A 24,750-nucleotide genomic window follows, 5' to 3' on the forward strand; every position below is an offset into this window, starting at 1 on the left:
TATTAAAAAATTGTCATTTCTTTTATTCAATAAATATATTTTTTCATGGTCACGGGTATTCAATCAAAACTTGTTGGTATTGCACATGAATGTCACATGGTCCTATTGCTCCATATCCGTATGGGAGTTCACACTTACATAGTAGGAAAGGCAAAACTGTGTAAGAATTTGCTTAAAACATAAAGCAAGTTCACGATACTGCATAATAAAAACAATAGCAGGTCTATATCAGATCACAGGTACAGTATGCATAGCCTCTCTGGATAAAAAGCCATAACAAACCACAGTAGAGGAGCTGCTGTATGTAAAACACATGTATAATTATGATTAGGTTCTAAAAACAAACTTGCTTAAGTAAATTTGGCATTTTTCAGCCTATGTAAAACCGATTTCTCTTCTTTATATGTAACATTTAATTTCAGATGATATGTCTCATTTAACCCCTCCACTGTGCAATAAGGCACTTTCTGTCTGGCAGGTGATCCATACCTACGATGTAGAAGTGTTCTGAAAAATTCTGTGCTTTTCACCATTAGGGAGACATAAAGAGGAAGTGTTTATTCCTACCCATGAACTAGGCTTGGGAATTGTAGTAAAAATAAGAAAATAGGCTACATATGGCTTAAAGAAAACTGAGAAAGCTTGGATATAGTGTTGCTACAAATTTCAGCCAGCACTGAGCATTTTCTGGCAAATTACTCAATTACATTTAATCATCTCAGCTTAAGGATGTCTTTTGGTAGAAATATTTCATTTAATTATACGAGTGGTATGAATGGGTAGCTGAAAATGTAATTTTTCATTTCACTTTTAAACAATATAATATCCACTTTGAACTAACTCACAAAAAACATCAGGTCTAAATCAATTGAAAACATATACCGGAAGCAAATAAATGTAAAATTGACTGATGAGTCATGATGAGATGTTAGATTGTACAAACGTTGCTTGTGCAATAGGCTGGGTGATGATAATTTTCCATTCTCTGCCTCAGATCTTCTGACCCAGCTTTGCTTTCTGTGAAATAAAAAACAGGCCTGAGTTATTTACAGCTGGCAGCACTGGCACTCATGAGTGTTGTTACTTTATCACCCTGACAAGTGTTTGGAAGGAGAAGACAATTTGCACCATGGGAAGAAAAAAAAGAAGAGAGGGCCGGTACTGCTGGAGCTAAATAACAAATAAAGATGAGACCATATAGTAACTGTGACAAGAAGTGTAAAGACGTACTATTCCAGTTGCATGTTTGGGTTTCACATTGTAGGAAGCCTTTTCCTTGGCTTGTTTGAAGCACTCTTCAGCCATTTTGACCCTGAAAAACACCAGTAATAACCATGAGTCATCCTATGGAGACCTCAAAAGCACATAACTGGACGGACACACATTCATTCACACTGCTGCTGAAATTAACTATAAAAAAAATTCCGATGGAATAAAAAAAAAAATAAAAAAATCCAGCTTGGGTCATCCAGACTATGGTCATGTGGTATTTGGACGTAGTGATGTCGGTTTGTCGAAGGGCCAGTCCTACTACTTTGGAATGACTCACTCTGCTGCACAGAGAGAGCCAGCAGTGTCACTACTCATTTGTGCTTTTAAGAAGACAAATAATCAGCATGTTGGCATTGACCGAGTACAATTTATACCAATGGACATCATCTTGCCTCTACTCATTACATGGGTACTGTGTGTGCCAGTGTTGCATGTTTGCATATCCATACAGGTGAGGATTTATGTCTACTGTATAGTTCCACTGGAGTCTTACAGGAAAACCAGCAGAGAGAGAATTGTGATGCTTGCCTATGGCAAAGAGCAAAGAGTTAATGCTTTCAAATTTGTTTTATTCTTTCCTACTGAAAAAGCAAAGCTTGTGACATTTTTGCTTCTCTTACAAATACGTATCACAATTCAATCTTCATTTGGCATAATGGACCAATTTGCTTTTTGTTGACATATGCAGCAGTATCTTTATATTCATCAAACCACTGGAAGCTAACTGGATGCTGCATGTGTTCTTTTCATTACTCGGGTGAGGACAACGATTTGGGTCATTTAACCTCTTTTCCCTTCATAAATTTGAATGAATCTGATAGCATCTTCAGTGAACACGAGATGGACTGCAAGTTATTAATGGATCGGGAACTTTCACTTGGGGAAAATTCTAAATGTAGAAACATTGGTGTATCTGTAACAACATTTTAAAAGGTGAGAGAGTGGTGTACCCTCCCCGAAGAGACAGAAAGATATGATTTTAGGACAGTAGGTTCAAGTGTCCATTCAGAAGAATATATATCAAGTATAATGTCACATTCTGAAACAGGAAACTTGTCATTATATTCTCACCGTTCCTGTAACATCAGCTTATTCTGCTTCTTCCACTGGTCTTTGAAATCTGTAGAAAACTCATGCCAAATGGAGAAGAAAGTGTTGGGAGAGACCTCTTTCTCTCCCGCCTTGGGTTTAACTGAGAAGGACATGCTCAACTCCAAGAAGCTAAGGAGAGAGAACAAAAACATTACTTCAAGACCACTACTATTACAACATGAGATTACAGAAACCTACAGATTGTTGTGAAACAACAAAGAAAAGCAAATATGCAAAATATGAAACTTAATCTTGGAATAATATGCGGTTTCAGAGATTTAATAGGAGACTAAAATAAAAAAAATAAAAAAATAAAATAACTGCATTTCAAAAAAGAACAGTGCACACTAAATGGAATTACTGCCTCTAAAGCGGCACAGTCATTCAGTTTGACTAAAATAAAACTTCACACTCATATACAGTGTTTAGCTTTGTTACTCCTCTCCCTGGTGTGAATAAACCTCTACTGTATGTAAGATTGTGTACATAAACATGCACATACTGCACAGTATGTATGTATGTATGTATGTATGTATGTATGTATGTATGTATGTATGTATGTATGTATAAGCATGGGTGGAGGAAAGAGAGGAAGGGAAAAGATGTCCACAACATATTGACAAAGACAGATCTAGCCAAAGCAATGGGTGCATACGGCAGGGGATCAAACATGTTAAAGTGTTAAATGTGGTGGCCATTTGCAGTGGATCAATACAGTGGACAGGTTGGAGTCTCTTTGTTTGGAGTGTGCTATAGGAACACATTCCTATCCAGCAGTAACAGAAGCCTGGAGCCAAGGCTGTCTACTCTCGCTCTGCTTAGATAAACAACACAGACACCGCACAGGGGGCCTCCCGTCTACTGAAGGCCTGGCATGATGGCCTGCACCTTCCTTGTAACTGAAGGAACCAAGAGTCCTACATATTGACAAAGCAGCAAGATTAGATTTCTTTACTGCAGTGAGAATATATCACTTCAAACTGCATTGAATTGCATTATCCTGTGTTGCCCATACCTTTAAATTCACAACTGTGATCACCGTTTTGACGCTTAAGAAAAGATCGAATGTAAACCCATGAAATGGAACAGAAGTGACTTTTCAGGTGAAGAAGCTGCAGAAAAATGTTTAAAGAAAAAGAAAGCTCTTACATCTTCTGAGTGTCTGCCAACTGCTTCTCTTGCGTTTCCAGTTCTGTCTTGGCTGTAAAAGAAGACACGTTTTGATGAAAAGGAAAGAGGAACGCATAAGTAAATACAGGATTAGGTTAGGATTAGGACCGATTCAGGATTTCCTGTCACATCAGAACAAACATCTTTCACCCACAATGTAACTTGTATATAGGAGAATTCCACATGTCACTATTACTTAAAATCAACAGGCATCTTCAAGGTCAGTGATATGCCACCAGGTTATTAAGTGTTGGATTGTCCGCTGTTGCACAACTGACAAATGAGTACTGCAGATCGTAAGACAAGTGCTTCTTTGTGCAGAGTTACTTCAAATGGAGACAGATGACTGTGTGTGTGTGCGAGATAGTAACAGAGACAGCGAGAGGGTAAGAAAACTGGCAGTTGGACACCATGGTACACATTAGGACTTTTTTCCAGCAGGCCACAACATTTATCTCAGCTGGCCATCAGGATCATTTTGACTGTGTTATAAATGATGATATAAGAGAACAGCCGTGAAATGTGAAAGCCTCATTCAGGAAAATGCTGCATGTTACTACTTATCAAATTTCAGATCCACGCGCTGATTTTTCAATATTTTAAATATATCGTAGTAGAGTCGACCCCCGCTGTATTTTTAATTTTTTTGCTGGTCTATATCCTTTAGCTAAGGTTAGACATTAAATTCTCTCCCATACAGCTTCTCTGTCCCCTCAAGGTGAATTATCTGTAAGCTGCTGCTACCTTTAACTGTCAAATTATCAAAAATGACCTATGGCCTCCTCATGGCTTTCCAAGACAGACATGACAGTAGATGGGACGGAGAATCTGTCCTGGCATAAATCTGTTCTGCTCTTATCCCGGGAATATCTGGTTGCTACGTGTAATTGAAGCCAGAGCCACATCTAAAGATCTCAGACAAACCCATTGAGCCCAGCATTGTGCTTTACCATTCCACAGTGCTAAATCACGCTGTAGCCCACAATCGTCTCCCTCTCTCTGCTGACGGATCATCAATAAATTATGACAAATTGATAAATAATATAAATAGGGCTCGCTAGAAGCATCTTAATATCAGGACTGTGCTTTGTTCTTTGAGAAAAGCAGTTTTAAGATGCTACTTACCATTTACTATAACCCTGAACTGTAAGATTATGCTACAAGCGATGTAAAATCTATTTCTGGAAACATTGAACCATTCAATATGAGATGATTAATTGTGTTCTTATCTACTGAGAAAATGTGGTATTGTAGAGGAGGATGACTGAACTGATTAACACTGTATTTACAACAAAACAAAAGCAGAAAACATTTCAAGGATTATTTAAAGATCATGTGGTTCAACGAGATACAAATCAATATCTCTATTTAATACGTGACTAATATAACGTGGTATACATGTTGATTGTAACCATACTCTGCCAACATGATGTGACATCCTAAGCAGCAGTTGTAGCAGGTTCGAAAAGGGAGAGTTTGACATCAGTCTTACTAATCTTTATGTCCATCAGAAACAGATTATCACATGGCCAGTGCTCTCTTGCTAGTCACAGTGACTCCATCAAAGGCCTGCATGCATGAGAATTTGTGAAGCGAGCGGGGAAAATCGAGCTAGACCAAACAGCAGAGCTCCAACAAGTCCGCTCCCACTGTTATTCTGTGGTTAGTTTCATGGTCAGAAAATAAACAAAAGCGGTTTAAACTGTGGAGCCAGAAACAGTTTAACCCCAGGCTTTTTAGAAATTACAGAAATAACAAAAATAAGACGTTTGGCTGTTGTTCTTTTTTCACCGCCGCAGTGGAGGAACCCCAACAACCGTCTGGAGCCTTCGGAGTCCATGTTATGGTGCTTACATTCTGCTTTCAGAGGAAAAACCTCGTCATTTGCATCAAAGAGAGCTCAAATATTTCTCTCAAACACAGAGAGAAAGGAAAGGAGAGAGGAAAAGAAAGGGGTGGAAACGGGGAGAGATGCTTTCATCTGCAGACTTCCTTTAAAATGGACAGTGAGCATTACCACGGAAGAACATATGCTATATATTATACTCTCATCTGAATACAAAAGCAGTTGGAGGAGAGGCCTGTGAGCTGGATCCTTCAGAAAGATTGGTCACAGTCAACTAAATGTAGCCAAGGTCAAATTCAATGCTACATAAAGAATGACATTTAGCATGTTATGTTAAAACAAGCATAACAAATTAAGTCTTACACCTTTGAACTGGACCGTAATATCCCAATATTGTTGTAGATGTCAGATTATGAAAAGAAAAAAAGCACGTCTATGTGACATCTGGTGGACATGACTGATAAACATGACTACATTTTCAGTGGATTTTATCAGAATAATATCTAGAACAAAAATGTAGTAGTAGCGGTTAGCCTCCTTCAGAACTTAAAATGCTAGTGGCATGGCACTGGTGATAGCAATGTTGGTCAGCCACTTTGGTCCAGACTGAAATATCTCAGCAACTACTGGATGGATTGCCATGAAATTTGGTACAGATATCCATGGTGCCCAGAGGATTAATCCTAATGACTTTGGTGAACCAGATTTTTCATCTAGCATCTATCAAGGTTTTTATTTATCCACAGAAATAGATCATCATCTACATGATGGATTGGCACAAAACAAGCTCCCCCCAGGGAGATTTCTTTCCCCACAGTTACTGCAGCCATACTGTATGCACTATTTTTCAAGGCATTTGAGATAATAGAATTCCTAAAAATATATACATTATTTGGGAAAAACATGATAGTTGCCATTGAAAAAACATCATCCTGTAGACCCTACATCCTATGTGGTATCTAATTGTTCTTCAACTGTCTTTATCATTTTAAAACTAGAACACAAATTAACAAAAACTAATTTTTCACTTCTGGAGTAAACAGCATTACTAATCTTGAATTCTAATTTTCTCATACTACGCTGTAGAGTGGCAATATTTCCACAGTAATTGAACTTTTGCTCCATTGATTTTCCGGTCCAGTCAGAGAGACTGAGGGAAAATGACACACAGTTGAAGTTATTTTAAAACCCTATATGCAGCCCCAACAGCCACCCCCCACCCCCCACTTAAATAGTGAACATGGTAATCATTGCTGTGCGCACAGCCTCACAGAGCCACTAGCATGGCTGTAGACTCTTGGAATAAATGGGAAATGGGAAGAGAAAGCTCATTGTTTACAATCAATTCATCATCATTGTTTCAACAGCCCTCTTAGTAAACACCTCCCTGTGAAGGTTTATTTGATTTCCTAATAGGAGTGAAGGAGTGATGGAAAGAGAGAAGAGGTCATAGAGGCAACATGGTGCTTCTAATCTCCCATTCCTCTGACAGACAAAGAAAAAAACTTGTTATTAGAACAGGACAGCAGATAGAGTGGAAAAATAAAGGAAGGCAGGAACTGAGGGAAAACCTTTAACAGAAGGAAAAAAGATAAATATATGACAATAACATATGACATATACATATCATGACAATAACATATGACATATACATATCATGACAATAACAGTTGACGTCAAAAGTACTAAAGGGAAAGGGATCAGGTACCAAACAAGTCAATTTTATTCCAGCCTCTCAGGCATTTAGCTCTGTTATCCAAAGTCAATTTAACAGGCTGCATGACAGGTTCACCTTAGCCCATCCTAAATCTTCCTTTGAGGCAGAGCAAGGTGTACTCTTTTTTTTCCATAAAAAGGTAGAGATTAACATAAAACACAGTGCAGTCATGAACTATCAAAGCAGATACTTGAAACAATAGCTGTGAGTTATTTAATACACCCTGGTATAAACAGACATCCCTATGGAAACAACATTGAGTGAACCATTGTGTGTGTGTGTGTGTGTGTGTGTGTGTGTGTGTGTGTGTGTGTGTGTGTGTGTGTGTGTGTGTGTATGTATATCAACCAGAAAAAAGACATGAAACAGATTTAGATATGTTTCTGCAGACATAGAAGACTAACATCATTCTGATTGATGAGCTGCTGCATTTACTACTTTTTTTTTTCCCCCCAATTGTCAACAAAGCTCATGAAAAGACCAAAGAAAGCATTAATCAGATTAACAATACTTTCCAACTTCCTTATCATGTGTTGTTCAGCCCCAGGCCAATTTTGATCCAGCTCAACACAGTAAGGTTGCATGCATATATATATATATATATATATATATATATATAGTGCCCATGGTTAGGGAAATGAAGGAACATGTCACCTACGGTGCGGCTGACTTTGTTTTTGGACAACCATAAAGGCCTATGGCACAGAACAATAAGATATATCAAGCGTTGGCTACACAGACAAAACTTGTGAGTAGGATCAGTTAATTGTTGGTTTTGGTCTTTTGATGGGATTTGTTGGCAAAAAGAAAAATACATAAATAGAGTATCTTTTAATGAGACTGGTGAAAGTCTTATTAATCATCAGATTCAACTGATTTGGAAAACAGGCCCACCTTGGCTAAGAAATTCCTCCATCTTGTCCTTAAAGGGTTGCACGTTCTCTTCAGAGGACAACTTGCAAACCTTCTCCGTCTCAGCCGAGCATACTGAAACAATAAGAGATGATCATGATGAGAGGGGAAAAAGTCTGTTGAGAGCAATAATATGTTATCCAGCATTTGTGTTGTAATTGCAAACTCTACACTGCACTTCACCCCAGTTGAGCCTGCTTTGATAAATCTCTGCTGAATTTCTGCTGAATAAGTGTCGGCAAAGACTTAATGACCCATAATGACTAATAAGGCACCCCCAGGAACCAGGAAGGCTTGCGCTCTGATCCCGGGAGAAACTTATCGTCACGCTCTATCTGCAACCATTACGGATACACAAATTCTGCTCAAGAGCCTTATAGGTGGAGAGGCCATGAGGCGCTTAAGGGAACAGGGAGGTCGGGAGTGGGCAAGTGGTAACTCATAGACCATATGGTGCCTTAACCAAAAAGGTACACAGCGAGCTCTCTCCACTGCGTTGCTTACTGATGTCCTTCGGGCCAGCCAAGGCCATTTGTGCACCGCCTACCAATCGGAAACCCCCTCTGGGAACTGTCATCGAAGCCCACGTCTGTTAGAGCACTCAGCTGGCTATGCTAGGTAATGAAGAGGTCTGCAGGTATAGCATGTGATGATGTATTTATGTACGGTCAGCATGTGCCACTGCCACTGGGGTCAAAGCAGATGCAAGTCCAATTCCCTTGCCAGCAACTCCATCTTTATGAATTGCAAATAATGAACAGCCTAAAGAATCATTATGGCAGAGGAAAAACAATATTTGGCAACACGGATCAGGCACCTAATTTGTTTAGCAGCAAAGAGACATAAAACATGATAGAGAACAGACCAGGTTTGGGGAAACACACACACACACACACACACACACACACACACACACACACACACACACACACACACACACACACACACACACACACACACACACACACACTTAAGTCCTTGGAAAGTGTTCTGAGTGACTTGAGACAGAGTAATGAAAGGAAGGATTTCCCAACTGCCTCATTCATTAGGACTCTTTTCACTCAACCAATCAGTTAAGTATAATCCAATTTCCACACTTTTTTTCCTGATGTCTCGATATGCAATAACATAACTCATTCAAATTTTAATAAGCCTCTTTTATATGCTTACTAATGTTATATAATGTATGCATTTTTTTTTTAATACCAATACAAAATGAATGGGACTGTAGTGTTGTAGTTTGACTTCATTGAGGGATTACATTATTGTAATCATAGTTAAATAGAAATTATGGCTTACTCCTTGGCTTGTGAAATCCACTAAACAATCATTTTGGGTTTTTTCCCACCTAAAGTTGATGGTTAGTGCTGACAAAACTTTAATAAAAAGTTTTACCTAAATATAATAATTATATGTTGATGATATAAAAAAAAGCTGGTTAGTCATGGAAAGTTATATAATAAATTAACCATGTGTATAGGTTCAGGAATTGATTGAACAACTGACTGATGAATGAAAAGAATTAATGAATTAAAAAGTCGGCCATTAACCAAATCAGTCCATCCATGAATCATATTTAGGAACCCCCCTGGGCAAAGTGCACAGCATGCACGGATACATGCAGGAGTCTTCTGAAATTCTCCTTCAAAACAGTCTCATTGTTGTGTGTTGGAGGTTTGCGCCTTGCAGGGTGAGGTGATTCAGAGCAACAGGAGAGCCTTTTCCCATTCAGTGAATAGCTGCAGAACCTTTGATAGTGTACACAGCTAGTGGAAGTTCTCTGACCTTGCCCCCTCTATATTTTGATCTCTATTTCATGAGGACAGTAAAGGCACACCAGGTCCAACAGGAGTCTACATCTGACAAGTCACATCTGCTTCTGGTTAACTCGTCTGTACAACAAACAGATGCTATCTCTCTGTTGACCCACCTCTACGATCCACACATGACCATAGCTGGTCAGGTTTGGAAAATTATTTTCCATTGTGCTAGGTGGTATGGGCATGGATTAATACATAATCTATTGCCGCATACTGCAAATTTCCTTGTGAGGGTATCTTGGAATATGATATGACACCTGCCAAATCTGCCATTTGCTGGATATGGCATGGCCAAGTTTTGGAATTACAAACAGAGGGGAAATTGTGTAATGTAGGTTGACGACAATACCATTGAGGTCTTTCTTCAGCTTGCGCAGATCTCTTTGGAAGTCCTCAAACTTCATCTGGGAGGCCTGGAAAAGGTCCTGGGGCTCAGGCAGTGAGTAGACACACGTCTCTCTGCCAGCATCCTGGCAAAGCACAAAGCACAATTGTGCACAAAAAAAAAGTCAATTGTCCTCAAATGGCAGAGGACCTCTCTAGTATACACTGTATACACCAGGCTGTATTGAAATACATGTCTTCAGAGCCCTACATGTTCTTATCAGCAGTCCAAACATCCCACAGAAGATATGGCTGAAACTACAGCAGATAATGACAATTAAGCTTGGTGCAGAAATCAGAGTTACTACAAGGCCATTATGAGTGCTAGAGCCATGTCATGCAGGTTGATTTTGGCAAGCAGCACTCTACTGAGTTCATCTCATCTGGAGAACCTAATTATTTACACTAGCGCTCCTTTGGATGCTGTGCCAATGAACAGACTGCAGGTTTGAATGAACCCAGACCAAAGCAGAGCGAGAGCGGGAGATGAAGAGTGAAAGACAGAAAGAGAATTATAAAAGAGATCCAAGGAAGGAGAGAGAGATTTGTTTCTGCCGTAAAGGAGGAAAGAGAAAATAAATAATTTGATAAAGGATAAGCCATGGTATCCTCTGGCAAGAGAGGAGATGAAACGAGAGCTCTGGAAGGATTTCTAAGCAAATCAGACTAAAACAGAAAAGTGATTCAAATAAACAGGAAGCAAAACATACCTCATCAAAGTGCCTTAAATAGTAAGCAACAATGTAGGACAAAAGACTCCGGGAGTTATCCTGAAAGAAAAAGATCAAAATAAATAAACCCCTTTATTTATTAATTTAATCATTTTGGAGCAGGGCGTTTCAATTTGTGCAGGGCAAACAATAGAGACAGCGGTCATAGAAGTTGGGGATAAATCATGGCATTGGAAAAGCAATACAACAAAACATGACTATGCTGGGCTGTCATAACTCCGAGTTAGTGGAAAGTTTGATGTTCTTTATGGATACCTTACTCAGTCCACCACCACAAAAACTCAAACCACTGTGTCCTTATATGGCAGTGCCAAGGGCACGCTGAGCCCGTTGTGATATTGAATAAGAACAGTAAACAGAAAGGCCTCTCCTCTAAATCTGCACAGTTATGGTCCTTGTAGTTGGCAGCAATGAAGGTCCCTTTTCAACTCCTGGACTCTCAGCTCTGGGCTCGACCATAGATAGGACAACTGTAAAACTGAGATCGCCATTTTCCCACACCACTCATTTTTTTAGTACAATGTGAATTACAGAATAAAGCTGTTTCTGTGGGAGTTCATAAATTATCCTTTACACACATACAATACAGTCTCCTGTATGCTTGTGAATAACACTGAATAGAGTATCTGCTCTTGTAGAGCAAGTGATGTTTGCTTTTACCCCTGTAACACACAGACTCACACTGCTCTTAACGTCCTTCAGTTTTGGCAGAATGTCCAAGGTGAAGCCGTCGGCCTGCCCTCGAGACCGATTACCTCCGTTCATGAAGTTGCCAAAAGCCAGCACCAGGCCAAGCACCTGGAATACACACTTACCATTCTGAAGAGTCTGACACACACACACACACACACACACACACACACACACACACACACACACACACACACACGATGGAGGCATGAAGGTTAAATAGAGTGACAGAAAAGAAAATTAAACGAGAAGAGGGCCAGTGGCTCACCTTGCATACTCTCTGAAGGATTTCTATTTTGCGGAGGATTGAGGTGATACATTCATGGAAAGTTGACTGAAACAGGATGCAGAACACTCGTTCAGAGAAGTTGGGGATTTGGGATAACTGGAATAGAAACCTGATAAAGGCACAAAATCAGTCACCATCTATTTACTGATACCGCTGTCATGTAATGAGTTTGGTTCAGAAGGTAGGTTTGGCGCTTACTGTTCAGGCTTGTCCAGTGGCTTGGCATCCTCCTTGTCTTTGGAGGATTTAATATGCTTTTTAATACCATCCATCTCATCATTTTGTGCTCTCTGTGAAATGAAAAAGCAAATTAAGATAATATGGGAGTGTATGATATATAGGCAGGTGAAACCCAGAGGTACTTATGATACCATAAAAATGTCTAAATATATGAATGTATAATGTCCAGGGCTCGACAGTAACGATTGCCTGGTTGCCCCTGGCAACCAGATTGAGTCAATTGGCAACCGTTTCGTGGCCTCTGGTTGCCCCCTTTGGCAACCACCTGTTCAATATTTGTGTTTTTTAAAAACAAATCAAAACCTGGAAAATCTTATTTCAAAATAAGTCAATTTATTTAGTCGTCTACGTAAAGTTTAAACACTACGTTTGTGCGCAACGCAACATTTCAGCTGTTGCCGTTTCAATGCTGTTGTCAGAGAAACAACGTAGATGGAACTAAATGTTGCGTTTACTGGTAAACCTCGTGGTGCATTCAAAGTTATTGTAAAATTTCCTTTTCTCATCTGCTTTTGTCTTTTAACAGCAATTTACTGGTGAAAGAAGTAATTATTGTTAAAAAGTTATTACATTTTTCATAATCATCTAAATTCCCCCCTTTTTTGTGCTGATCTGAAGATTGATCCAATCCGTGACTCAAAACCGTGATCCGATCTGTGAGTTTTGTGATATTTGAAAGGACTGGGAAATTATATTGCAACATTATTAAAATGTGTGGTATAGTTACATAACAAATATAGGCAGTTTAAAACATGGCAACTGTATTGTCAATTTCGGCAACCAAAAGCTGATGCCTGGTAGCGAAGTCGGCAACCACTTTAAAAAGTTAGCGTTGATCCCTGATGTCATGAATAAAAAAGTCTCAGTTGAAAAATATTTTTTTTCTTACTCAAATCTAAACCTTAACCAAGTGTTAAGACTAGCTGGCCAAAATACAGTAAGCACATAGTTTGATCAGGGAAACAAGAAACTCTTCAAATAAATAAATAAATAAATAAATAAATAAATAAATGTTATCAGTTTATGAAGATGATGTGATATGATCAACAGCACCAGGACACTAGCTAATTGGACCTTGAGGGGACGATGTTTTGTAAATTACTGTTTTCCGGGTCAAGAATGAACCTTGAACCTCAACTTTGGAGCCAACATGGACAAGAAGTTCTTAAAGCGCTCAGAAAACATCTACAATTCCATGACAACTGGCAAACTCCATCTGCTGATGAACATCATGCAATGTGATCACAAGACCCTGAGCAGATAAACTTGAGATCAGTTTGTGTTGTCAGTTTAGTTCTCCATTTCTTTATGCCTACAGACAAACTTTAGCTCCAGCGAAAAATAATTCTGCCATTTTGTACTTAAACTCAACCGAATGCCAGTCTATACAGTTTACGTTTCTGATACGCTAAAAGAGCTGCCTTGAGCCACACTAAATTCCTGACTATCATCTTGCTGCCAGGTTCTGGACCACAGTTTTATACAAGGTGGTATGAAAAAAAAACAGGCCAGAAATGCCACTTCGTCTCACAAGAGGCAAAGATAATAGATGTTAATGTGTCTGATGCAGATGGGCAAAACAATAAAACCATCCCCAGGAAGAGAATGTAAACTCTCAGTCCCTCCAAAGCCCATGGACCCCCAAAGTCGAGTCGAAGCAGTCTGCTCTCTCCCTTGGTTTCTTTCCATCTTTCTCTCTAGGGTTTGGCCTCGGCATGGATCCTTGGAAAACATCAAACACCAGCATCAAACGCACTGAGGGCCCGATTAGTATTCTACACACCGCTGCCTTCTGTCGACGAGGGCAAGCTCTCCTTCGCCTTCTCGAGATGTTTTCAAGTGTAAATATATTTAATACAAAGCAGATCCTTTTCAAAGGGCAGCAGAGGAGCCCAGCAGTGTTTGGTGTAATTGGGGACAAGTAGACATTAGCGTGTGATCTTTGAATTGCTAGGGCATGTTGCAGTGGTTGTTAGCATGAGAAATACAGTCCCATGTGGAATATCAAATGCAAAGGAAAGTAGGATGATATTTGTGATGCCAGAATTCTACCAGTAGCCAAGTGGTATTCATTAGCCAGGTTTCTAGTGCAGGGCTAAACAGAGCCAGCCAGGGCCTAATCACTATTTATACCACACAATTTTCAATGAAACAACATTTGTGAGATTATTTGTACATTGAGCTGCCAAAGAAGTGTCCAATTGACAAATTGCATCATGTTATAAACATGCAAACTATATTTAGACATCACAAGGCCTTGTCGTTAAAAATAAAGAAAATATGAGGTGATTATTTGTAGTGTAAGAGTTCGTAGGAGGGACTTTGGCTCTAACTGGCCTCCATGACATTTAGCTACCGTTAGCTGAAAGGAGTCTGAACTTCAGACAGCCAGTCTGGACCCAGATTATGGCTTGTGATATTAGAGGGGAGGGAGTGGTGTCCCACTATCACTGTGACCCCTTTAATGGCGGTGGCTTATTGTTCAAAGAACAGGAGTGGCTGTAATCCGCAGCTCACAGACTCAGCGACTCTGTCCCTGCCTGTGTGGGTTTCGGTCTCTGTGTGCATACAGTACAGTAAGTGCACAGTTGTGTGGGTCAAGATGTTTGTTTGCGAGAATGTTTGTGTGTGTGAGAGAAAAAGAGAGTGAGGGCAGTGTGTGATCTTGCTCCTTGCACAGTGAGTGAGGGTGTAACCATTAGAAGCCCCTCACATTCCTCAAGACAGGCTGACTGTGCTGCCAACTGTGGTTTAGGGGGCTGGAGACCCACAGACAGGATGGAGTCTCGCAATACAAAAGAGAAACAATTTGGCTCCTCAACTCAATAACATAGCCTTAGGCCATAAGGAGGAGAAGGAGAGAGAGGGAGAGGGCTTGAAGTCTTGGGGTGAGTGTAGAGGTTAGAAGACTTTTGATCCTCAGTTATGACACATTGGTTCATAACTACAGCTTGTCTCAAGCCTCAGTCTCATTCCCATGATCAACATTATTAATATGCCTCTGGCAGCCAAAGGTCCAGGCCTTTCTTGTGTAGTTGTGCCAAAAAGCAATTCACAGGAATTTCACAGCATCTAAAAACTGTATTACAGCTGAAATGTGGAAAACATGCCCGTTTTCATGTTCCATTATTTACTGACCTGACTTTGAACGAGTCCTCAGCCATTTCCACTGGGTGGGGGAGATTTCCTATCAGTGAGGCTTGATGAATATGTATTCACTGTATACAAGGAGCCCTTCATAGCCAAAATGTAGACATATTGGAAAGTAGTGATGACAACTCCGTAATTCTCTTTATGCTAATATTATACGATACAATGTGGTCATTTCACTTGGCAAAGTTTAGTGTAGTCTCTCTCTCTCTCTCTTACACTCTCCTTTTTTTTTTTTTAAACCACACAAGCACTTTCAAGAGGAGCTGTGTGAATCAAATGGTGGAGTATTCCCAACTATCATTTCCCTGCACAGGGGCATTACAAAGGTGAAGTCAATCAAATCCAGTGTGAAGAAAACATGTTTACTATGCGAAAGTGTTGGTCCCTTCCAGGCCAGCAGACAGACCTACACAGGACTCTGTCGCCAAATAGCACACATAACAGTACGGATTGTGGCTCGCCTCTTTCTTTTGCATACTTCCTTTAGTTCCCCCTTTTAAGTGGAACATGGAATAAGAACTCCACATAAAGTAATATGTCCACATTGAAGTGACATCTACATATGACCAAAAACATATTGCTTTATATTAACATATATATGAACATTCCAATTTAATTAAAAAGTGGATTTTTTCCCCACCTACACTGTACACAAAAGTTCAGCTTTTTGATAATCCTTGAAAGGTATCTTTTGATGGATAGCAGTTGGTTGTGGCTTACCCTCAGGGAAATGCCAAATAAAACAACACTAACAGCAGATTAATTATTTATTTTTTGCCATTTTGTTGATATTACGGCTTGTTGAGCCATCTTAGGTTTCATTCTATAATAAAAGATTGCCTGTTATTCATTTACGGCATGACATGTGTAACCATAAATCATTCTATTTGTCACAAGCAAACTGTTACTGTTGCAAAAATAATACTTCTACTGCAAACCACAGAGGAAGAAAAAAAGACTAAGGTTTTCCCACACCGAATGCTGCACTCAAGATCAGCCTGAGCTGTCAGTGGTGTTACTTTGTGTAATTTTACTGGGTTTGTTGCTCAACACTGTATTTATATGGTTCTATATTGGCAAGAAAGTGCAGAAATGTATGTCAGTTTGGGATATTGTCTTTTAACTGGTCTAGTCATTTTACTGAAACCACTGTCCACATGAGCCTTGATCATCCTTCCTTTAAAGTAAAAAAATGTTTATGACTGCTGTAACCATAAAGACGGTTCCAATTCAAAGCTCCCCAGCCTGTTGGATATACTCACATTTTCATAAAGGGCTTGCAGAGTCTCCAGATCAACGACAGTGTTGTCCATATTTAGGACGGCTGTGGATGAAAGGAGAGAAGACATGGTTAATGCTAACACTAAAGCGTGTCATGACAATTCTCCGCTACCTTCGAGGAACACCATTAACAAATCAGAAATCAAAGCAACATTAAACAGGGCTCTGCTTTCATAATCTCAAGATTAGAACATTTAGCTTTGACTGAAACAATGATTACCAACATTGGCAGAACACCTTATAAAATCTTTGTTTTGTTGCTTCGCTGGAGCTGAAGGTGGCATGAAACAAGGGCAAAATTCTCCCTGCAATCCCACATAAAGTGTCACATGCCGTATGCTGTGAGTTACATAGATATCAGCTCTCATCACGATAGCATGGAAGGGGCCACAAACTAAAACATAAATACGAAGGTCTTAGAAATCTGTCAAAGGTACAAAGATCTGTGTTTGAACTCCTGTGTTTGAATTCCTGGTGTCGCCTTTTTGTCTCGGCGCGAGGACCTGGCGCCCATGAGCATTAATCCTTTGAAAGTAAATGTTTAAAGACAAACAGAGCCCGGGGGTCTGCGGTGTTGAGGCTGAGGTGTTGCTGTACGCACAATCACCCAGCGAAGCACTCGACACCTATATATGTATTTCACTGTGCTGTGTTGTGTCACATTGTTTTGATCTGCTGATTTGCTGTAGAGGTACAGGGGGAAAAGCTAGTGTCAGAAGGGATAAAGCAACTTGGAGTACTGGACTCAATGCACATGTTCACTTTGCATCACATCTTATGCTTGGTGAGTGGAATTCTTATAAGCTTTAACTTAAAACAAGAATAAAGAACATGAAAAAAACTAAATTAGAGAAAGGGCAAGCATTTGGAAAAACCTGGAGTGACTGTTGTACTGTTCCAGTCAGTGTTTTTAGCTTTGATATTGCTTTATTTCTCTTTATATAATCCTGCTGCCTTTTTAATCTCCTCACTCTTGTGCCACAAGGGCAAATCCACTAGTTCTTTCCCAGTTCTTTGCTGTCACTCTCTAACCTCTTCACACTCTCTCCTCTTCCAAAGCCACAACAGAAATAACTTCCTTCTCTCTGACTCTCTCCCCATTTCTGTTTCTCGCACTCTTCTCTTGTTACCATTTGGTTTTCATTACTATCTGAACCAGAGTCTGGCTGGCTGGTTTGATTGGAGACAGCTTTTTAAAAAGACATGGGAGAAGCTGTATCATCACTCTGACACAGAGACCTCTTATGACCAAAAGCCAGACCCATCTGCCTGGGTCTACCCTGACTACCACATTCAACCCCAGCATGGCGCCGGCAACCACCATCTAATACTGTGACTGGAGCTCCAAAGCCTCACAGGAAGCAGACACCGCACAGAAGTGTCCTATGAAACACGCAGAGTGGCGGCCAAGTCTGACAACAAACAACAACAGCTGTGAGGAAAAGAAAGATGTGTTGACTCTTCACTGAGCAATTGGGTTGTCATTAAACAAACAATCTAAATCAATGATTCAGAAGTTGTTTTTCTTCATGTCAGAGATATCCAAGTGATGATGGCTTTGCTAGTCATTGTCTTCATCATGGAATAAAGAGGAACTAAAACAATGATTCACTACACTGAAAGGGACAATTACAAAATTTTGACGAATGAATCTGTCTCTTTTGTAAACAAATTAAATGTTTTAATCATCTTAAACCTCTAACGGCATGAGGGAACATGAGATAATTTCAGGAATGGGAAAACAATAGCATTGCTAATACATAATCTTTCAGGTTTTGTTCTTTTGGTGAAATAATTAGTATTTTAAGGCTATAATTATTTACACCTAATAATCATTCAATTAAAATGCATTACAAAGTAAATAAAAACATTATTTGTGCAAGGCAGTGGACATGCCAGTGTTTTGTGGAATAACAAGCACACAATATTGAGTACTTCACCAACAAACCACAGATATCTTCCCTCTGATCTTACTCTACATGCTATACTGATGTTTCCAATCAGCGCTAATTATTCACTATGACAAAAACTGTCCTAACATAGGAGACGAATGACAGTGCTGATGAGTACCGCCCCCTTGCCCTTCTACTCTGACCTGAGATGGATACACCAAAGACTTACATTAAGGCCAGAAACACTCATTTTACAGATGAGTAAAATCCACGAGATGCTTTGAAGATACTGCAGACGAAAAAGCCCCACCGAATAACTGTTTATTGCTACAAGTATATAATATGTACCAACCATGGTTTCTGTGATGCACATTTATTTTAATGTAACCTACCCAGCTACCATTGAGATACAGATTTTAAGCTGTAATAAAGGCTTTACTGAAGGATGGGGAGATGAGAAAGAGTATTTAGACACATGGATGAGCGACGACTGGAGAGCAATCAGAGAGTAACTAAAACAGGAAAACAGTCTGTTCCCATCAACGTCTCCTGAATGACTTCACTTTAACAAAGCCGCTTAGACAAGATGGTGACAACTCCGAGAAAGACAGAGCCGCGGAGAAAAACGACGTGGATGTTAGATGGGGAGAGATTGTGCAAAATGAGAGCAAAGAAAAACAGACAGGGGGGAGAGTAACAAAGGAAAAACATTTCAGATGCCTTGTGACATTATGACTTGTGATAAAGCTAACTACTGGCGGGAGGTTTAGGCTTTGGCAATGACCTCACCCAACACTCTGGTCTTACTCACTTCCCAGTAGACTGAGAACAAGATGTATTTTATTAACTGGGATAGCAGCACTCCAAAAACAAACAATATCTCAATACTGTGGCCAACATTTAAATTTTTAATACAAAAAGTGTACTAAAAGATGCTTTGGTTTAAGGATGTGGTTTTACAGTGTGCTATGGATGAACGTGTCTACCGTTTATTGTAAGTTAGTACCTCCAATACACACCTTGGGATTGCTGCTATAAAAAAGGAGGAAGATACCACCCTTCTCTCTGAAGATAGCCGTTTACCAAAACATATACTATGACAACACTATACTATAGTAGGCAGTCTATAGGCAGAAAGTAGCACTACAGTGCCGGTACAATCATTCCCTGGCTGCAATGATGATGCAGAGACTCTGAAGGTGCAGATGTGGCCATTTAGAGCACAAGACCAATTAGAGCAGACTGGGCTTTTTCAGGAGGGGGCTAAAATGGAGCGTGAACACAGGTATATTCAGACAGACAGTACCTGAAAAATAATGTGTTTTTTTTTAACATTAAAGCATGTAAACGTGTTCAAGTAGAAACCCCAATTACAAGTATTAACTTGAAAATGAGCATAATGTGGGACCTTTAAAATGAAAGGATCACCAAAGTTATTACATTGATGAAGGTAGTGAATTTAATATAACTATTAAATTCTACTCTATGCTACAAATCAGAAATACAACAGAGGAGTGTCTTTTTGTTGTATAAAATACAGCTAAAATCAATGTCAACACTATTATACTGTATATGTTTGGGGAAATGAGAAAATAAGAAATTAATTAATCACTGACAAATCTATTTATCTATATATTCTTACAGATCTCTGCCATTTTCCCCACATCGACTATTACAGTGCTGTTTTTTTAATACCACATGCATATTGTAGTAACAGGCCAATACAACTATGTTTTATACAGTGTGCACACATCATCATACGGTTAACACAATTGTGTTTTACTGTAACCTGTGTCACAGAGTTATTCTCAAATAATTATAGAAAGATAAATTCAGATGCACCAAAATCCAGATTTTTGGGGTTCGGCCAAATATCGAATCCACTAGTTAAGATTCTGCCAAATCCGAAACCGAATCCTACTCCCATCCTCAGTCCAATAACACAGAAAACACATTAATGAAGTAAATGTCCACAGCAGTGTATTTTTCATTTAATTTTAACTGTAAAAAAAAAAAAAAAAAATAGAATAGGTAACATTATGCCAGGAAGACAAGTGGGAAAAACTATTTTGACTGTTTGTTCGGTGTAGTGCTAGCAAAGCTGGTAATGGTCGTCTGTTTAACACAAGTTTTTAGCTGTGACTGTCCTTCCTTTGCCGTACCTAAAGTTGCTGCATTTTGGCTGCGGTCTGTAGATTCCTTCATGCACAACTCGTATTCTTTCGGATCTTTCACATGTTTTAACAGCGGCAATGTTGTGTATTGTTTTGCCGATTTGCCACCACGAGACAAATCGGCATCAGGGCTGCAACAACGAATCGATAATATCGATAAAATTTGATCATTAAAAAAAGTTGTCAACGAATTTCATTATCGATTCGTTGTGTCATGCAACTATTACGCCACTCAGTCGCAGAGATAAAAAAAAAAATTTGAGTCGAGAGCGGAGCGGAGCAGCGGAGCGGAGCAGCGCAGCGCGAAAGAAAAGAAAAGAGAGCATTTCACACTAAATAAATCGAAAACGTGTTAATTGCAAGATAAGCAAAAGTGACATGGCATGGCACGGGTGCACCGTGATGATTCAGCACCTAAAACGTAAACATGTTGGAGTCCTTGATAAGGAGGAAGGGAGTTCAACAGCAGGGTAAAGTCACTACACAATCCGACTTTTGTTCCGTTTTGAAGTGAGGAACGTAACGTCCCTCCAGTAGCTCTTCTGGTGCTGATGTGGTGTTTACTCGTTATCCAGCTTCACAAGCATGACAAGCTAGCGTTAGCTCGTTAATAACAGTAGTAAAGCAGGCAAGACTAAAGACACTTTTTCTGCTCACGAGTTGCATTTTCACTTTCTCACAGCCTACCGCATTCAACAGTCCACCTACGTAAACACCTTTCCGTAATCAACGGCGGCGTCATTACGTTGACCAGCGTAGGGCCGGCTACACACTGGCTGAGTCGCGTGAGCGTGTCGGCTGCATGGCGTGTCCGTTTATATTTTGGCTCCCATGTTAACAGGTTCGAGCTTACACACTGCCTGCGTGACACGCACATCTCAGGCGTGGCTCGAGCCGCGCCGAAAACGCGTGCATGCTGGAAATAGAACCGACACCTATTTTTCACGCGACACGCAAGCGTGTTGGAAGTGTTTCCAGGTAAAATAGAATAAGATGTTTATATGTAATTTTGACACTAATACATATTAATAAATGACATGTTGATGTTTGAAAGTCTCTAGGTTTTGATATAAATGCAGATATAAATGTAATAAAAAAAATAAATAATCAATTTTCTAATATTGCACCTGTCAATACAGAACGAAATATTCTGTAGCCTATTTTGCTGTCAATAATGCCGACGTCGTCTTTACTGTAATCAAATCAGTCTATATTTACGTTTAACATGGTATTTCATTTTATCAATGGAAAACATACATGTGTACAGACAAGGCTAGCAACAGCAGCGCCGCATCAGACACATTTCTGGTGTGTAAAGACATAGAAAAATGCATGCAGCCGCCACGCAGCTGACACGCAACAGAAACGCCACGCAGGCAGTGTGTAACCGGCCTAAGGTTCTGCAGAAACCGAACCTCGTCAAAAAGCCCAATATTCGGCCGAATCCAAAGACGAAATCCTGGATTCGGTGCATCCCTGGTTCAGATAGATGACCTTATGATAACACTTACCATTCTGGATGTCCTTCATATCAAGATGAATGCTGGACATCAGAATACCCACAGCCTGTGAACGCTTGTTACTCAAGAGCTTCACCACCTAGAAGTTGATGAGACAAAGGAGAGACAGGGATGATAATACTTTATATACCATCACACACACACGCACACACACTGACTGGAAACAAAAGTCTGGAACATTGCTGCCCTTTGTCTGTTTTCTTCTGTGGGAGGAAAACTTTCCCACAAACATTAGTGAAATGTTTAGTAAAATGCTTTCAAGCTTAATTATGATGATTAACAATTTATCCTTTTCCTCCAGTTCTCCACATCCATCATCTCTCAGTTGTGCAAAGAACAAGAGGCATATTTGCTAAATGAAGTATATGAAGTCCTGCGACTGAAATATACAGAGAATGTTAATGTTTTTGTTTACATTTTATTATGGAATTGCACAATGCAGGGACATGTTTTTTTAAAGCGGACCTAACCTCAATAACTAGTCAGAACTATTGTATCCAAAGATCACAACTGCTCCAAAAGCTGCAATATTAATAAATGTTAGACGAATAATAATAACTTCTTGTCAAACAGCCAGGAGCTGAATATCAAGCCAGTGTTATTATGCATGAAAACCTGAACCACAGCTCGCCTGAGTAAGCAGAAGTGTGCTCTGGGTAGCAAAGTAGCGAAGGGACAGGACAGGAAACCCGTAGCCTACTGTGATCCAGACAGAACGCTTCCATCTAAACCAGATCACACGGACCACAGAGCTTTCAAACACACAGGAAGTTATATCACCAGGCCCCAACTGTCTCCGTTTTCCCCGGCTCAACCCCAGCTTCAGGGGACAGGCCGTTCGAGATATGATGCCGAATGACTTCCACAGTGAGGCCGTGATATAGCTAGTGCAGGGTAGAAGTTTTATGGTAGTGAAAAAAGAAGTCATTAGTCCAGTAGTTTTATCAGCTGACCCGACTCTCCAAACAGATTAATTTTAAATAAAAGTTCAGTGGTTTACTAGAGAGCTGCCTGATATTACAGAGGATCACTTTACACTTTTTATACAAATCTAAACTGAAAATGCCCTTACAGCGTATCTGTAGTTTTATTTTATAATGAAACACAGCTGGATCCATGAACCACTATAGTTATTGAAATTATTTTCGTGACGAACATTTTCATCAATAGCTTTTTTTAGGAGATAATTAAAAGCACAAGCAAAAATGCCAACCATCCCCGAGTTTCAGCTTCTTAATTGTGAAGATTTGCAGCTTTTCTCCTTCTTTTGTTATTGCAAATTGAATATCTTTGGGCTTGTTGCTCAGCAAAAAACAAGGGCCTTTATCACTGTTTTCTAACATGTTTTAAACCAAACAATTAATAGATTAAAACATGGGTCTCAAACTCGCGGCCCGGGGGCCAATTGAGGCCCGCGGGATGATATTTTGTGGCCCCCTACTTGACATCAAAGTTTAGTGTTATTGCGACCACGTGTTGTTCTGAAACGCACATTTTTGTCGTTGCATTTGTCACTTATGGGCTACCGTAGATAGTCTCCTCACAGCGGCGTTTGTTGTCAACGGTTGTCAAGCTAGCCAACCGTGAAGTACCTGGGGAAGTATCAACGTTAGTCACTTGGTTGAAACGTGTTCGAGTGACGGAAAATATATGCCATCACCCAGTTCCAGTCATGTCTCTCTCAAAACGTGCTGTGAAGAGAAAGGTTGGCGACCAGCACAGGCAATTTCAGGGAAAGTGGGAGACGGAATATTGTTTTGTTGAGCACAGGGGTACCCCTACATGTCTCATATGCACAGAGAAAGTTGCAGTGTACAAGGAATATAACATCAGATGTCATTACTCAACTAGACATGCTGAGGAGTATACAAAATACCAGGGAGATGAGAGAAAGAACCGGGTCACCAATCTTAAATGTCTATTGAGGCAACAAGATTTATTCAAGAAAGCAAACAAAGAGAATGAAGCAGCAGTAGCAAAGCTAGCTACGTGGTGAGTGAGATGATTGCTAAGGCCGGAAAGCCATTCAAGGAAGGCGAGTTCATCAAAAAGTGCATGTTACTAACTGTAAGTAAGTAAAGTCTGTCCGGAAAATAAGGGTCATTTTAGCAACATCAGCCTTTCAGCTAACACCGTGGCAGAGCGCATTTCTGACCTGTCAGAAAACATATATGATCAACTGCGTGAGAAAGCCAAACGTTTTTGTGCATACTCATACTCATGTCGCTCTTGATAAGAGCACAGACAACACTGACACTGCGCAGCTCGCATTATATATCTGTGGTGTTGAAAACAATTTTGAAGTGATCGAAGAGTTGTTCGCTGTGATTCCAATGAATGACCACCGCTCAGGTGATATTCCGCCAGCTGTGTGGTGCTATTAAGGATGCCGGTTTGCCATGGAAGAGGTTTGCTAGAATAACAACCGACGGAGCACCATCAGTGACAGGAAGGAAAAATGGACTGGTGGCACTTGTTCAAAAAAAACTGGAACAGAAGAATGTGGAGGAGGCCATTGCTCTACACTGCATTATCCATCAGCAGGCCCTTTATGGCAAATGCCTGAG

The 24,750-nt window shown here is 39.9% G+C and overlaps 1 protein-coding gene across 3 annotated transcripts in view; it reads right to left on the reverse strand.

Moving 5' to 3' along the window:
- Positions 1-4: 4 nt before the first annotated feature.
- LOC116055903 (formin-2) overlaps positions 5-24,750 on the reverse strand; it is a 42,986-nt gene continuing 18,240 nt past the window's right edge. For 2 of the 3 annotated variants that reach the window (XM_031307957.1, XM_035991950.1), the window contains exons 7-18: positions 22,175-22,262; positions 16,579-16,640; positions 12,122-12,213; positions 11,903-12,032; positions 11,626-11,772; positions 10,924-10,983; positions 10,179-10,299; positions 7,992-8,084; positions 3,514-3,565; positions 2,344-2,493; positions 1,231-1,312; positions 5-1,017 (exon numbers count right to left, since the gene is read on the reverse strand). In XM_031307957.1, coding sequence (XP_031163817.1) covers positions 991-1,017; positions 1,231-1,312; positions 2,344-2,493; positions 3,514-3,565; positions 7,992-8,084; positions 10,179-10,299; positions 10,924-10,983; positions 11,626-11,772; positions 11,903-12,032; positions 12,122-12,213; positions 16,579-16,640; positions 22,175-22,262 — 1,104 coding nt within the window. In that variant the 3' untranslated portion in view covers positions 5-990. The other variant, XM_035991951.1, reaches the window with a different exon arrangement.

The sequence above is a fragment of the Sander lucioperca genome, chromosome 15, assembly GCF_008315115.2.
Source record: "Sander lucioperca isolate FBNREF2018 chromosome 15, SLUC_FBN_1.2, whole genome shotgun sequence".
NCBI lineage: Eukaryota > Metazoa > Chordata > Actinopteri > Perciformes > Percidae > Sander > Sander lucioperca.